The sequence below is a fragment of the Pan troglodytes genome, chromosome 9, assembly GCF_028858775.2.
Source record: "Pan troglodytes isolate AG18354 chromosome 9, NHGRI_mPanTro3-v2.0_pri, whole genome shotgun sequence".
NCBI classification, from domain to species: Eukaryota; Metazoa; Chordata; class Mammalia; order Primates; family Hominidae; genus Pan; species Pan troglodytes.
Window position 1 is genome coordinate 6131228 of NC_072407.2, and position 15203 is coordinate 6146430.

The 15203-nt window shown below is 65.6% G+C and overlaps 1 protein-coding gene across 11 annotated transcripts in view; it reads left to right on the top strand.

Annotated features, from left to right (window-relative positions):
- LSP1 (lymphocyte specific protein 1) overlaps positions 1-15203 on the top strand; it is a 41679-nt gene that overhangs the window by 17315 nt on the left and 9161 nt on the right. For 2 of the 11 annotated variants that reach the window (XM_016920159.3, XM_016920160.4), the window contains exons 1-3: positions 2065-2129; positions 12234-12371; positions 13580-13744. In XM_016920159.3, the coding sequence (XP_016775648.3) occupies positions 2080-2129; positions 12234-12371; positions 13580-13744 (353 nt within the window). In that variant the 5' untranslated portion in view covers positions 2065-2079. Of the gene's footprint in view, positions 1-108; positions 354-1861; positions 2032-2062; positions 2130-2265; positions 2457-2739; positions 2827-12233; positions 12372-13579; positions 13745-15203 lie in introns of those variants that run through there. The other 9 variants (XM_063783714.1, XM_054661874.2, XM_054661875.2 and 6 more) reach the window with 9 other exon arrangements.

The window sequence follows — 15203 nt, forward strand, 5'->3', positions numbered from 1 at the left end:
GCCCGAGATCCTGAGGGTGGGGTAGCCCCCGCCCTGGCAGGGCTGGAAGTCGGTCTTCGGACAGAGCCCGTCCTGCCCAGAAGCCCAGGCGAGCCAGCAGCAGGGGTGCAGGGACCGAGTGGCCCAGCCCCCTGGGCAGGGTGTCAGGGCCAGAGCCCAGAGGACGGCGGTTCAGGCTTCAGTCCCAGCCGGCGAACCAGAGCTGGGCAGAGCGGCCAGCAAGCGGCAGCCAGGGTGCCCTGGGCACTCGACCCCCAGATGCCCCTGCTGGAACCGTAAAGGGGAGGCACCCTGAGGCCAGAGGGAGCATGGCCCCGGGGACTGAGCATCCGGCTCAGAGCGGCTCGGCAGAGGTTGGTGGACTGGGGTTAACCACAGAGGTCTCTGGAGGGCAGACAGGAGCCACTGCAAGTGGGAGCTTGTGGGAGAGAAGCCCTTGGGTGACCCCTGGATGGGGCGGGGACCATTAGGGAGAAGGGTGAGGGGCTCTGGCCCCTGCCCCAGGCTCCAAGTGGGCTGAGACCCGGGAGGCATGAGGGTCGGCTGCTACCCATGACGGGTTGGGGAGGTATTGGTGCGAGCTGAGGTGGTGCTTGCGGAGGTGAGATTGAGGGCCGGGCCTGGCCAGGGATGCTGGGAGGGGGGCAACCCTGTGCCTGGGGCTGTGAGGGTCTCTTGACGAGAACAAACCCTACCTGGGGAGAAGTGACAGAGAAAAGAAAGAAAGAAAGCGAAGGCACGAGAAAGAAATGAGAGAAAGGGAGGGAAAAATGCTGAGAGGGAGGGAGAGCAGGGGCTGCCTTGAAGGAGGAGGGAGGGGGAGCAGAAGCGGGTGCAGGGTGGTGGCAGGATGGGAAGGGCAGAGGGAGGGGCTGAGGCGCGAATGGAAGCTGTATGAGGGTCCCGGGCACTGCCCCTTGCCGCCGACCCCAGGTGTGGGAGGAGGGGTCTCTCCCACATGGGCCACACCTAGCAGGTGCCCGGGGCAGAAGGCTCAGAGCCGCTGTCTCACACAGCTTCTTGGTGCTCCAAAGACAGGCGGTAGGAGGAAGATCAAAGAAGCGAGAAATGGATGCTGGAGGAACACAGTGAGGCCAGGCGAGGGCTGGCGAGCTTGCCAAGGAGAGGACGGGCGAGGAAAATGGGGCGCCCCACAGAGGAGGGGGCGTGGGGGAGGGCTGGTTTTCCCCAAGACTGAGAAATGAATTTCTGCACCCGGACTGGGACCCCCTGGGTCAGGACCCTCCACTCACATTCAGGAGCAGCACCTCTTCTGGCCTCTGTCCCTGCCTGGTCTTCCCCACACCCGGTTCTTGGGGGTTGAGGGGTTGGAGCCCCAGCCACGTCATCAGCTCCCTGGGACCCCTGTGTGAGACGTGAGAGGTGCACCTCCGAGCCTCCGTTTGTGCATCTGTAACGGGGATGATAGGACTGCGCCCCTGGCAACCATCGTGAGGACGGAGGTGCTGGCTGCACTGGTGCTCACTGTGCCTCTTTAAACGGGGATGTCTGGACCTCCGGTGCAGAGGGCCAAGGCCGGTCCACTTGACCTCAGCCACGAGGACGTCCCAAGGCCGTGTGAGTCTCCCACGGCCCACTGAAGCTGGTCCTTCGTACCCCATTTTGCAAACAGGAAAGCTGAGGCTCAGGGAGGCACCAAAGCTTACTCCCATTCTGGGGCTTGGCAGGGGGTGCCCGCAGCAGCTGGGGACATACACCGGGGAGTCTCCTGGGAAAGTAGGGCTGGCCCGGGGCAGGCTCTTTTCTGCTCTGCCATGTCTTCCCTGCACCCCCAGGGATGATGAGTCTGGGAGGGGCTAGTCAGCCATGAAAGCTTCGGGGAGGGGCCGGTGGCCAGGCCGGGCACCCCAGAGCTCCACAGGCAGACATGGTGTGGGGGTTGTCAGGAAGAGGGCCTGGCGGCTGGGTGCTACGGTAGGAAGATCCCGGTGCTGTGGGAGTGGAACAGATGGTTGAATGCCAGGCTGGCTTGGTCCTTCTCTCTGGGTGCCGGCTGTGGCTCCCGCCCAGGTGGGCACCACGTCTGAATAATGTATGAAGCCTCTGGTTGCGTGGAGGATGGGAGCGCTTCGGGCAGCATCTGTGGGCAGAGCCTTCAGGGATGTGAGGTACATCTGGGCATGGCTAGCTGGGAAGGAAAGAGGATGGCAGAGCCTCGAGCCGTTGCCAGGGACTGGTCGCGTGTCCCAGAACGTGCCAAAAGCCTGCCTCGTGAGCGTGGCAAGAGCTCTGCCAGGGCAGTCCCAGCTGGCCCAGGAGCCGCAGCGCTCCCGAGGGCCGTCGAGCAAAGGCGGGAGGCGCAGCCGGGCTGTCGGTGGACCTGTAGGTATCAGGGCTCCTTGGTCCCCTCCTGCGGGAAGCAGGCACCGAGTGGGGCTGCATGTAGACGCATGCGAGGGTGAGAGCTGCGGCGGAGGACGCTGATGCATGCGAGGGTGAGAGCTGCGGCGGAGGACGCTGATCGCGGAGTGCAGGCGAGGGCCCCAGAAAGGTCCCGCAGGTCGCCTCGCTCGTGGCACGGGCTCGGCAGCGTTGTGGTTAGTGACACGGAGGAAGACAGAAAGCCATATGCACAGCACACAGCACGCAGAACAGGAGGAGGGGGGAAGAAAGAGCAGGCACGGGGCAGGCAGAGCCGCAGCCACGCCGCCGGGATGCAGCAGGCAGGGCCACCCACGAGCAGGGCGGGGCCCTAACCTCCGACCCAGGCTGGTCACCGCAGATGGGGGCAGAGATGTGAAACAGCTGCAGAGCGGGACAAGGGTGCTGCCGGCACAGGGCTGACCACGGAGCACATCAAAAGAGGTAGGGCACCCAGCGCAAGGGAGGTGATGGGCTGGTCAGCAGGACATCAAGCCGGTTCTGGACCCTGCTCTGAGGACGGTCCCTGACCCAGCCTCTGAGGATCAATGGGAAGCCAGGGGTAGAGGGGTTGGGGGAAACCAGGCTCCATTTTCCAGTCTCAGCAGGGGGCCAAGGCTTGCGGCTCTGCGGAGGCCACACCATGAGGTTTCCAGGGTCATAGATGCCCTTTGGTAAGCGCTGTCTGCCGCTGCACGGGCACCCCTCCTGTTGGGTGTCTGGGTAGACTTTGGGGTCTGTACGGCTGGCGTGGGCACCTTTGGGAGGGGGGTGTGTGTGGCGGGCAGGCCTGGGCTGTAGTCACCCCAGCCCGTGCTGGTAGAGTTGGGGTCTGTCTGGCTGGTGTTGGCACCTTTGGGACGGGGTGTGTGTGGCGGGCAGGACTGGGCTGTAGTCACCCCGGTGCACGCTGGTAGAGTTGGGGTCTGTCCGGCTGGCGTGGGCACCGTTGGGACGGGGTGTGTGTGGCGGGCAGGCCTGGGCTGTAGTCACCTCGGCCCGTGCTGGTAGAGTTAAGGCCTGTCCGGCTGGCGTGGGCACCTTTGGGACGGGGTGTGTGTGGCGGGCAGGCCTGGGCTATAGTCACCCCGGCCCGCGCTGGTAGAGTTGGGGTCTGTCCGGCTGGCGTGGGCACCTTTGGGACGGGGTGTGTGTGGCGGGCAGTCCTGGGCTGTAGTCACCCCGGCCCGTGCTGGTAGAGTTGAGGCCTGTCCGGCTGGCGTGGGCACCTTTGGGACGGGGTCTGTGTGGCGGGCAGGCCTGAGCTGTAGTCACCCCAGCCCGTGCTGGTAGAGTTGGGGTCTGTCCGGCTGGCGTGGGCACCTTTGGGACGGGGTGTGTGTGGCAGGCAGGCCTGGGCTGTAGTCACCCTGGTGCACGCTGGTAGAGTTGGGGTCTGTCTGGCTGGCGTGGGCACTTTTGGGAGGGGGTGTGTGTGGCGGGCAGGCCTGGGCTGTAATCACCCTGGTGCATGCTGGTAGAATTGGGGTCTGTCTGGCTGGCGTGGGCACCATTGGGACGGGGTGTGTGTGGCGGGCAGGCCTGGGCTGCAGTCACCCCAGCCTGTGCTGGTAGAGTTGGGGTCTGTCCGGCTGGTGTGGGCACCTTTGGGACGGGGTGTGTGTGGCGGGCAGGCCTGGGCTGTAGTCACCCCGGTGCACGCTGGTAGAGTTGGGGTCTGTCCGGCTGGCATGGGCACCTTTGGGACAGGGTGTGTGTGGCGGGCAGGCCTGGGCTGCAGTCACCCCAGCCTGTGCTGGTAGAGTTGAGGCCTGTCCGGCTGGCGTGGGCACCTTTGGGACGGGGTGTGTGTGGCGGGCAGGCCTGGGCTGCAGTCACCCCAGCCTGTGCTGGTAGAGTTGGGGTCTGTCCGGCTGGTGTGGGCACCTTTGGGACGGGGTGTGTGTGGCGGGCAGGCCTGGGCTGTAATCACCCTGGTGCACGCTGGTAGACTTGGGGTCTGTCCGGCTGGCGTGGGCACCGTTGGGACGGGGTGTGTGTGGCGGGCAGGCCTGGGCTGTAGTCACCCTGGTGCACGCTGGTAGACTTGGGGTCTGTCCGGCTGGCGTGGGCACCGTTGGGACGGGGTGTGTGTGGTGGGCAGGCCTGGGCTGCAGTCACCCTGGTGCACGCTGGTAGAGTTGGGGTCTGTCTGGCTGGCCTGGGCACTTTTGGGAGGGGGTGTGCGTGGCGGGCAGGCCTGGGCTGTAATCACCCTGGTGCATGCTGGTAGAGTTGGGGTCTGTCCGGCTGGCGTGGGCACCTTTGGGACGGGGTCTGTGTGGCGGGCAGGCCTGGGCTGTAGTCACCCCGGCCCGTGCTGGTAGAGTTGAGGTCTGTCCGCTGGCGTGGGCACCTTTGGGATGGGGTGTGTGTGGTGGGCAGGCCTGGGCTGTAGTCACCCTGGTGCACGCTGGTAGAGTTGGGGTCTGTCTGGCTGGCGTGGGCACTTTTGAGAGGGGGTGTGTGTGGCGGGCAGGCCTGGGCTGCAGTCACCCTGGTGCACGCTGGTAGAGTTGGGGTCTGTCCGGCTGGCGTGGGCACCTTTGGGACAGGGTGTGCGTGGTGGGCATGACTGGGCTGCAGTCACCCTGGCCCGCACTCAGACTAGTCCTGGCATCACCACTCTGGGGCGAAGTTGATGCAGGAGCTCAGGGCCCTCATGCAGCACTGGGTGGGTCATGAAGCTCAGGGGGCTTCAGCAATGGAGGAGGCGACCCTATCCCATCCCAAGTTGGACAGCAGTCCCAGCGGTGGGGGGTGGGGGTATAGGGGGAAGCAGGTTTGGATTGGGTGGGTAAGGAACCCAGAGGAACAGACCCCTCCCTGTGCACCTCTCCCCAGAGGTGGAGGCAGGGAGAGATGGAGGCAGGGAGAGGTGGAGGCAGGGAGAGATGGAGGCAGGGAGAGATGGAGGCAGGGAGAGGTGGAGGCAGGGGGCAGAGACAAGCCTCAGGTCATCAAGAGTTGAGGGCTGGCATCTGGGATACAGGGAGGATGGGGAGAGGGGAGGGCTGTGCGGGTGGGGGGCGGCTCTGTCTCCCCTTGGCTGTGCCTCCCTGGGGACCACTAGGCATACGCACGGCCACTGCACCCCTTCCTCCCTGCCAGGACCCTGCCCACTGCGGCGACCCCGAGGCTCAGAGCAAGCACAGGAGCCCCTCCTTTGAGAGACTTCCTGCCAGCTCCCCTCTGTGCTTCTTGATCCACATCATGGGTCAGCGCTGGTTTCTTGGCAACTGCTAAGATTTGTAAGGGCAGGGAGGAGATCTCACTCCTCCGTCTTTGGGTCCCTAGCACCTGACAAAATAAACTGCTGGCTAAGGAAAGATGGAGGGAGGGAGGGAAGGAGGGAGGGAGGGAGGAAGGAAGGGAGGAAAGGAGGGAAAGATAGAGGGAGCAGGGAAGAAGGAGCAGGGAGGAAGAAGGGAGGATGGAGAAGGGAGGAAGGGAAGGAGGGAAGGAGAAGGAGAAGAATGGAGGGAGGAGGGAGGAACTGGACCGAGGCTATGGCTATGGAAGAATCATGCCCTGGGCCATCCCAGGCAGGCTGAGAAGAAAAAGCCGGAACCAAGTCTGGGCTAGTCTGGTGGTTGTGGGGCAGGAAGTAGCCATCAGGGTGGCAACCAGAAGAGCAGGGAGCCCAGCAGAGGAGGGAGGCCGGCAGAGGAGGGAGGCCGGCAGAGCAGGGAGGCCGGCAGAGGAGGGAGGCTGGCAGAGCAGAGAGGCCGGCAGAGCAGGGAGGCCGGCAGAGGAGGGAGGCCGGCAGAGGAGGGAGGCCGGCAGAGCAGAGAGGCCGGCAGAGGAGGGAGGCCGGCAGAGCAGGGAGGCCGGCAGAGGAGGGAGGCCGGCAGAGCAGGGAGGCCGGCAGAGGAGGGAGGCCGGCAGAGCAGAGAGGCCGGCAGAGGAGGGAGGCCGGCATAGGAGGGAGGCTGGCAGAGCAGGGAGCCCGGCAGAGGAGGGAGGCTGGGGACAGTGGGGGCAGGCCGGAGACAGTGGGGGCAGGCCGGGGACAGTGGGGGCAGGCCGGGGACAGTGGGGGCAGTGTCGGGGACAGTGGGGGCAGGCCGGGGACAGTGGGGGCAGGCCGGGGACAGTGGGGGCAGGCTGGGGACAGTGGGTGCAGTGTCGGGGTGAGGATCTGGTCTCCCGACACCCCTTCCCGGGGGCGAGACCTCAGGCCCAGTCTTCACTCCCCAGCTGTGAAATGGGTGAGAACGGAGGGTGGCTGAGGCTCAGGGCTGTTCAGGGCGGGGTGGGCTCTGGACCCAGCAGGCCCGGCACCCAGGCCAGGGCTCCAGGGGAGGCCAGGTGGGGCGAAGGCCAAGAAGGGGCCGGGGCTGGTCAGAAAGGGCTCCTGGTGACCAGAGCACTTTGCCTGAGCCAGCGTGGGAGGGAGGTGGGCTGGATGAGCCAGGGAGGCGCCGGGAGAGGCCTTGGCAGAGGCGACCCCCTCCGGCAGCCCCCAGGCCACTGAACCCTGGGTAGTGAGAACCGGCAGGGGAGGCTGCAGACGGAGGAGTGGAGGCTCCTTGGCTTTGGGGGCTCTGAGTAGAAGCACCTAGGGGATCCCTCAAGAGGTCCCCAAATGCTGCCCCATGGTGAGGAAACAAGGAGAGGCCCGGCACGGCCCCCCCTGGTTACAAAGGGCTGCCACTGTGAGAAGGCAACGCTGCCGGCTGGGGCTGGGCTTTCTACCTCACCAAGCCTCTTCCCACCCAAAGGGCCCAGAGAGGGGCAGCTGCCCCCCACAGCGGGCACAGCACCTCCTCCCTGTGTGATGCGGTGGGGCCCACAGTCTCCTTTCTCGAGGCCTCCCTGGGCTGACCCTGGGTCCCAGCTCGGCCATGGGGGCTTCGGCATGTAAAGCCCATGGGGGGCAGAGCCTCCGGCCCCTGCCAGCTTCTGGCTGTCTGTGTCGCCCCCAGCACTGGGCTGGTGCCGTGGAGGGAGGCTCCGCCCTCCCCCCCATCAACCCGCTGAGGAGTTCTGTCTTCCCAGGGTTGTGAGGGAAGCCAGCTCTGCAGGCCGATGTCCAAGTCCAGGCGCCGCCTCCTCCAGGGAGCCTTCCAGACCTGATCTGTGCGGCAGAGGCCCAGAAGGACCTGGGTGTGGGGATCCTAACAGGAGGCGGGGGACCCAGCGCGTGCAGAGAGGGTCCCAGTGCTTCCTCCTGAGTGAGGGTCACCCATCCGGCTCCAGCTGCATAGAGCCACTCCCTCTGAGCAATCCTGCCCTCTGCCTTCCTGCGTTAGCTCTTGCCTGCACCCGGTCCAGCAAATCCCTGCTCATCTTTCAGACCCAAGTTCAAGGCCTCCTCCTGCTCCGGGCGGCTCATCACTCGGCCTCCCCAGGCAGAGAGGCTAGGGTCCTGCTCACTGCGGCGTCTCCCTTGCCCACTGGCGTGGGACTACAAGGAAAGGGGTTGACCCCCACCCTCCCCCGCCATGCCCAGCAGGGTGCAGCCACAACTGGGAAGGTGCTAGAGGCCCCGGGGGGAGGCTGGGCCAGCACCAGGCGTTGGGGGGCAGGTTCCCGTCTCTACGCCCGAGCCCCAGGCGGACGGCGCATGCCCCTCCCGCTGCCCCACCTGTCACCCACCTGCTGGCCCCGGGCTGTCTCTGCTCCTGGCTCCCCTCCCAGCTGCGTCCCCAGCTGCCTCTCCAGGGAGGAGTGACAGCTGGCCTGTGCCACACCCTCGAGCCCCTCCCTGGACTGCCCCCTCCCTGGGGCAGGACCCCTGCGTGTGGCACAACCAAGGGGCCTGCTGATGGGGGCTCATGTGAGCAGTGCCCCAGCTGTGGGTGTGGGTGCTGCCAGCTGCCACCAACTTTGCCCTGGCTTCCCAGATAGGCCCCGACACACACTCCGAAGCTGTATCATGAACGCTGTGGTGGGCGGCTGGCGGGGAGCGGGGTTGCTGTCCCACTGCCCTCTAGAAGCCTCAGCCACGGAGGGCTCCTGTGGGCACCTTTTCCCAGCACACGGTGCTGTGTCTCTCCACTCTCGGGCTCTGCAGTGACTTGAGGGGTCAAGTCTAGGACCCCAGGGGAGGCTGGGCTCATGAGGGGACCAGAGACCTCAGTGCTGTGCAGGGAGCCCCGAACCACCCTGGTGGAAGGCCCAGCCCAGCTCCCCAGGCCTCCTGCCAGCTCCCTGTGGTGTCCAAGGGACCTGTGGTCAGGCCTGGAGGAGAAGCTCCCCTCCCCTTGACATCCTCCCTGCAGCCCTTGCTCTTCACCAGAGCCTCCTCACTCCCCAGGACCCCAGAGAGGACCGACCCTCTCCAGCCGACCTCTGAGCTCAGGACAGCCGGGTGGGGCAGCCACAGGAGCTGCCTGCAGGGGGCAGAGTCGGGACGGGGACCGAGCCGGACACCCATTCTGGAAGTGTCTGCAGGGGGAGGACGGAGGTGGGTAGCTGGGAGTGCTGGGCCGAGGATGGGCATTGTCAGGCCCTCAGCGGGGACTGGGAGGTAGAAGTGGGGGTGGGGGTTTGTGGAGGAAGGAGAAGAAGGGCCAGCGTCCCGAGTCCGGGGGTGCTTGGCAGTGGATGAGGCTGGCAGGAACAGACCTGAGCTTGGGGAGCTCCACTCCGAACGAGGCATCCGTCAGAGTTCTGTGCATACTGGTGTCCCTGGCTGGGGGCCAGGCCCCGAAGTGGAGCCTGGGACTGTGAGGGTGCGGGGGTGTGCTGGGGTGGGAGGTGGATGGAGCCCCCCCACCGCCTGGCCCCTTGGGCTGAACCTTGGGCTTCGGAGCCAGAACAGACACAGGAAATCGCCTAATTGCATTTGTGCAGGAACACCAAATCCCTCGCAGCTGCACGGGGCTGAGCCAGGGCCACGGGCGGGGTCGGCCATCCCAGAGTCCTGACAGCTCCGTGGTGCATGCCAAGGGGCCTGGGCCGCTGGCCGGGGGGCGCCTTTCCCAGGCCAGAGGCCCCCACCCCACCCCAGGAGAGCTGCCCCCCTTTCAGTTCCCAGAACGGAGCCCAGCTGTGGAATAGTGAGGGGGTGAGGTCATGGGGAGGGGGCCCGCATGACTCATATCCTGGGGTAGGGGAAAGGGAGGAGACGGAGAAGGGGCCCAGAGGCCTCCACGTCCTCAGGCTGCTGGGTCAGAGGCCAGGGGCTGGCCGGGCTTCTCCCCAGCACTGGGTTTTAGGGGAGACACCAGGAGATGCTTACTCTGCACCCCCACTCTGTCCCCCAGGCCCCTAGCCAGGGAGAGCTCAGTCGGAGTGATCCTCCAGGGGCCCAGCTCTGCAGGGACGATGTTCCCAGAGTACACCCCTGGGCCTCGTGCCAGGGCCGGCACCGCCGTTGTCGGGGCAATGGCAAGGCAAACAGTCAATGTTTGCCTCACTAAAGTGAGGCTGCGGCACCCTGAAGGGATCCCTGGAGGGGGACGTGGTCCCCTTGTTCCCAAGCCTGTCTGCACACGCACGTGGATGTCAAAGGTTCCCGTGTGTGAGCACGTGCATACTTGTATGTGCATGGGGTGCGGGCACGTGTGCCTGTGTGGCTGGAGCGTGGGCTCGTGGAGAACGTGTGTGAGTTGGGTGTGCACCTGCGTGTGCCCCAGGCCTAGGGAGTCCTGCGCCCGGCCGCACTCCATGTGTTGGGCATGAGCTGTGAGCAGAGTGAGGGCCTTTGTGGGGCTGTTGGGGCCCGGACTGCTTGCCCATAGGGGTGGACCTGAGGAAACGTGTGCACACGAGCTTCTGGGGTCTCTGCGCCAATGTGTACTTCCAAGCCCCGCCTCCCCTATGGCTTGGTGGAGGGGGTCTGTGGAGCTGGAGTGAGGGCCCTGGACCCATCGGAAGCCCAGGTCCAAGGAGGAGCATGGGCTCCCTCTCATGCCCCAGGCCCAGGGACACACACCCCAGCTAAGCCCTTGCTCACATGGAGGGGCTGGGACATGGGAACACGGGGAGCAATATGGCCAGGCTTCCCCTCCATGGAACCCCTCCACCTCCTCAACACTCTGCCCCAGCCTGCGCCGCCCTCTGTGTGGAGGGGCTGGGGCGTGAGTGAGCACGAGGGCCCCTGCGCCCCAGGCTCTGCCTCCCCAGGTGGAACGAGGCCCAGCAGCCCCCAGCCATGCGGAGGCCGGCAGAAGCGGGAAGCTGGGCCTCATCTGCCCGGATGATGGGAGCCAGGTGTGGGGAATTAAGTGGCTTCCTCGGGGGCCGGGAGTTGAAGGCACTTCTGAGGAGCAGGACAGGCAGGCGGATTCGGGGGCGCGGGGGGCGGGGTGCACAGGCGGCGGGGTTTGCGTGGCTGGAGTCCCCTGTGGCTTCGGTGGGGGGAGTGGGCCTTGAACTCGGGCCTGTGGAAGGGCCTGGCTTTTGTCTGAGAGGCTTAGGGGAGACCTAGGAGAGATTAGATCACGCGCTGGCAGGGCTGTCTGGCCAGGGGACTGGGGCCCAGTGGGGATCAGGCTGCAGGGTCAGGCAGCGGCCACTGGCCGGGAAGAACTGAGACCCCAGCGGGGAGACCCCAGCCCTGCTCCCTGTTCTGGCCTGGGCTCCCTCCCTGGGTCTGGGATAATAAGCCCTGTAGGAGTGTAGAGACCCTGGACCCCCTCTCAGGCTCTAGGAGGGCGATGGGAGGCAGGGCCATGACAGCTGAGGCTGCGGTGTCTGCAGGACCTGGACCATCTGAGAGCTGCTGGGCCGGGGCTCTGATGCCCAGGTCCAGGCCAGCCTGTGTCTACCTCTGTCCCTGAGGGGGGCGCGTGGGACCCCGAGAAGCCATGGTTTCAGGCTCTGAGGGCAGAAGCACTCCCTTACCTCAGTTTCCCCATTTTTGAAATGGCTCAATCGGCTGGGTGCGGTGGCTCATCCCTATAATCCCACCACTTTGGGAGGCTGAGGCGGGCGGATCACCTGAGGTCGGGAGTTCAGGACCAGCCTGACCAACATGGAGAAACCCTGTCTCTACTAAAAAATACAAAATTAGCCGGGTATGGTGGTGCATGCCTGTAATCCCAGCTACTCAGGAGGCTGAGGCAGGAGAATCGCTTGAACCCAGGAGGCGGAGGTTGCGGTGAGCCGAGATCACACCATTGCACTCCAGCCTGGGCAACAAGAGTGAAACTCCGTCTCAAACAAACAAACAAAAGAAACAGCTCAGAGAGACTCCACAGAGGGCTCTGAAATAAGGATGGGGTGGGGTTGGGTGAGCCGACCTTGTAAGGTGCCCCCAGCTATGGGGTTAGGCCCAGGCAGGACCCATGGGTCTGCAGAGCTTCTGTGAGCGGGGCTGGTGGTGGGACAGGAGGTGTCCTGCCTGGACGTGCTCAGGCCCTCCTTTCCTCAGCCTTCGACCTCCCCTTTCTCCAACACGCCCTGCCTTTGGGGTGCAGGAGGGAGCACCCGCAGGTGGGGTGGAGGTGCCGCCTGGCGGTGCGCTGCCGCCAGTCTCCCTGGACTCCAGTATCTTCTTCCTGGGCCCTCCAGGGTCACCTGGTCTAGGTCCTGGTTCTACTTAGGGAGGGAGGCAGGCTGGGAGAGGGGGACAGAGGGCCTTTTGTCATGTCCTTGAGTTTCTTCAGGCTTGAATGGGCCTTGGAGTCCCACCTTCATCCCCACAGGGCACAGGGGTGCCCAGATCCTCACAGGGCCCCAGGACCCTCGCCTGGGCCAGAGGGCACCTCATGACGACGTGGGCAGCCTCTATTTAAAGATGGACAAGGTGAGGCCTGAGGGCCGGCCTGGGACTGACCTCGTGGACAGGGCTGCCTGCACTGTGTGGCCCCAGCAAGGCCTGTGTAGATGGGAGGAATGGGTGCAAAACAGCCCCTGTGTCGGCTGTGGTGTGACTGTCCCTCTGTGTCCCCCACTAGGCCCACTGCTCAGTGGAGCGTGGAGGACGAGGAGGAGGCTGTCCACGAGCAATGCCAGCATGAGAGAGACAGGCAGCTTCAGGCGCAGGACGAGGAGGGAGGCGGCCATGTCCCCGAGCGGCCGAAGCAGGAGATGCTGTGAGCAGCCCCCTAACGCGTGCCTGGGCTCTAGCCCCTATCCGTGTACCCTGGGGCCTGGGCAGAGGCGGAGGTCAAGGGCCTGGGCTCGGGGGTTCCAGTGCAGGATGAGAGTGAGGAAGGGCTCCCAGGAGCAGGCGTGGGAGTGGGTGAGTGCTCCTGGGGCGAGGGTGGCCACAGCCCTGGAGGAGGGTCTGCCAATACCTGGCTGCCTCCTGGGCGCTGACCCAGGCTCTGTGTCCGTGCCCTGGCCCTTGCTCGGACCGCCTCTGACCCCAGCCACGCAGCCTGGCCCGAGCCCCCCACCAGACTCCCCCGCCAGTGACTCACAGAGCCACGTCCAACTTGGCGGCCAGGCTGGCTTGCTTCCTCCTTGGGCCCAGGAGGCCTCCGCGGCTGGGCTGGGCTGTTTTTCCAATAATGCTTCCCTTCCTTCTGGCCTCTTTTGTTCCATTTTCTCCAAGTCAGCAGCCTTGGGCAGAGTGGGGTTCAGCGGTCACCATAGTCAGGCCCTTGGCCACCCCCACCAAGGGCCCCAGCTATCCAGGGGCTCCCCCTGCCACATGGGAGGCCTGAGAAGTCGGGGCTTAGGAGGACCTCATGTAGGGTCCTCATGTGGGGACCAGGGCAGCCCTTGGGGAGCCCCAGGATGATGGGGGAGGCACAGCCCTGCCCTAGGGAGCCCCAGACTGATGGGGGAAGCACAGCCCTCCTGTTAGGGAGCCACAGGCTGACGGGGGAGGCCCAGCCCTGCCCTAGCAAGTCCCAGAGTGATGGGGGAGGCACAGCCCTGCTCTTAGGGAGCCACAGGCTGACAGCGGAGGCACAGCCCTGCCCTCAGGGAGCCCTACACTGATGGAAGAGGCACAGCCTTACCCTCAGGGAGCCCCAAACTGATGAGGGAGGCATAGCCCTGTCCTCAGGTAGCCCCAGACTGATGGAGGAGGCATAGCCCTGCTGAGCCTCAAGGAGTCCTGGACTGATGGAGGAAGCACAGTTCTCAGGCTGCCCCAGAACTGACGGGGGAGGCATAGCCCTGCCCTCAGGTATTCTGACCACAGGAGACACAGCCCAGAGCCAGCTCTGTGGCAGACAGGGTCTCCCACACTTGGAGTCCAGGGCCTGAGCGGGCGCCGTGAGGTTAGTGTGGGCCCTGGGCAGAGGAGGCAGCAGCCGCCCAGTCCTAAGCTCCCCCCTGCTACCCTCAGCCTCAGCCTGAAGCCCTCGGAGGCCCCTGAACTGGATGAGGACGAGGGCTTTGGCGACTGGTCCCAGAGGCCAGAGCAGCGGCAGCAGCACGAGGGGGCGCAGGGCGCCTTGGACAGCGGAGAGCCCCCCCAGTGCAGGAGTCCTGAGGGGGAGCAAGAGGACAGGTGAGTGAGGGCCTCAAGGGTGGGCGCTGGGCAGAGCGGGGCTCCCTCTGGACCTCGAGGGCGGGCGCTGGGCAGAGCGGGGCACAGCGGAGCTCCCTTCAGGCCCTCAACCTGCGCCTGAGCAGCCACCCCATCCTCCCCTTTCCAAGCAGACCCTGAAATGCCCCCATGGCCAGGAAAGGGGGAGAAAGGAGGGAAGGGAGGAAGAGGGCGAGACAGCATGGTGGCCGGCGAGGGGCCGCGAGGAAACCTCATTCTGGGGCTCCCCAGGGCCCCTGGGCCCCATCCAGGCAGCTGCGAGGCCAGGCCGGGTGCTGCCACATCAGCACACAGCTGCGGCCGCTTCCGTAATGGAGGCTGAGAGCCTGCCGCCGCCCCTTCCTCCCTCGGGGCTGGCTGATCTCCATTCCCACGGAGGGGAGCAGGTATTTCCAGATGTGCATGCCGGAGAGTCGGCCGGGAGGACGCACTTTCCAGATGTGGGAATGTGTGTGCCTGTCTCAACCCCAACAGGCCCAACAGGGGCTGCTCCCGAGCCCCACTTCACTACCCCTGCTCAGGGTCCTTGCCGCTCTCAGTCATCTGTGGCCATGATGGGGCTGACCCCACCCACCCTGCAGGGCCCGGGCCATCTGGGACCCCAGCCCTGCTCAGGACCCCCTTGCCTTGAGTGGGACCAGAGCCCATGGCTGGGCTGACAGTTCTCCCTGGTCAGGGTCCTTCCTGGCCCCTCTGAGGCCCTAAACCAGCCTGGAGCTTAGGGACCAGTGTTGCTGAGCGACGCTCCCTTGTCCTCCTACAACCAGGCTCCCACTCCCCAAGAGCCACTGGTCCTGGCCTGGCGCAGTGCCCACCGCCCCCCTCCCTGGGCCTCAGTCTCCCCCTACGTGCTTGGGAGTCAGCGGCTCTGCTTTTCTGAGATGGGGCAGCTCCCTTCTCCCTGGCCTCAGGCCTAGGCGGGCGAGGCTGCTCCCACCAGCAGGGGGCGCTTTGACTCTTCCGTGGAGCCCAGCTCTGCGGCTGCCACCCCACCCCCTGCACCTGCCTGGCTGCACAGACCTGCTCCTGAATGGCCCCTCTGTGTGGCTGCTGCTGGCTCAGACCCCTGCCCACCTTGGGCGGGTGGGTCTGGGTCTTGGCTGGCACGCACACCCGGGGGCCTGAAATCATGGAAAATTCAAGAATTTCCCATCTTCTCCTCCAGGTTCAGTCCTGCTCAAATGCAGAGCCGCTCAAAGCTGCCAGCTGGCTGGCCTCCCCTCCCCCGCAGCCGGCAGCCCCTTGGCCCTGCTCCTCAGTGACCTGGCCCCTACCCCTGCCTAGCCCTCCAAATGACCCAGCCTTCAGTCCCCCAAACACCCAAGGGCCCCCACAGGGAGCAGAGCAGGAGTGGTGGCCCCAGCAGCCCGGCCTCGCGGGGACCCCGTCAGACCAACCGGGTGGGCAAGCAGCTGCCAAG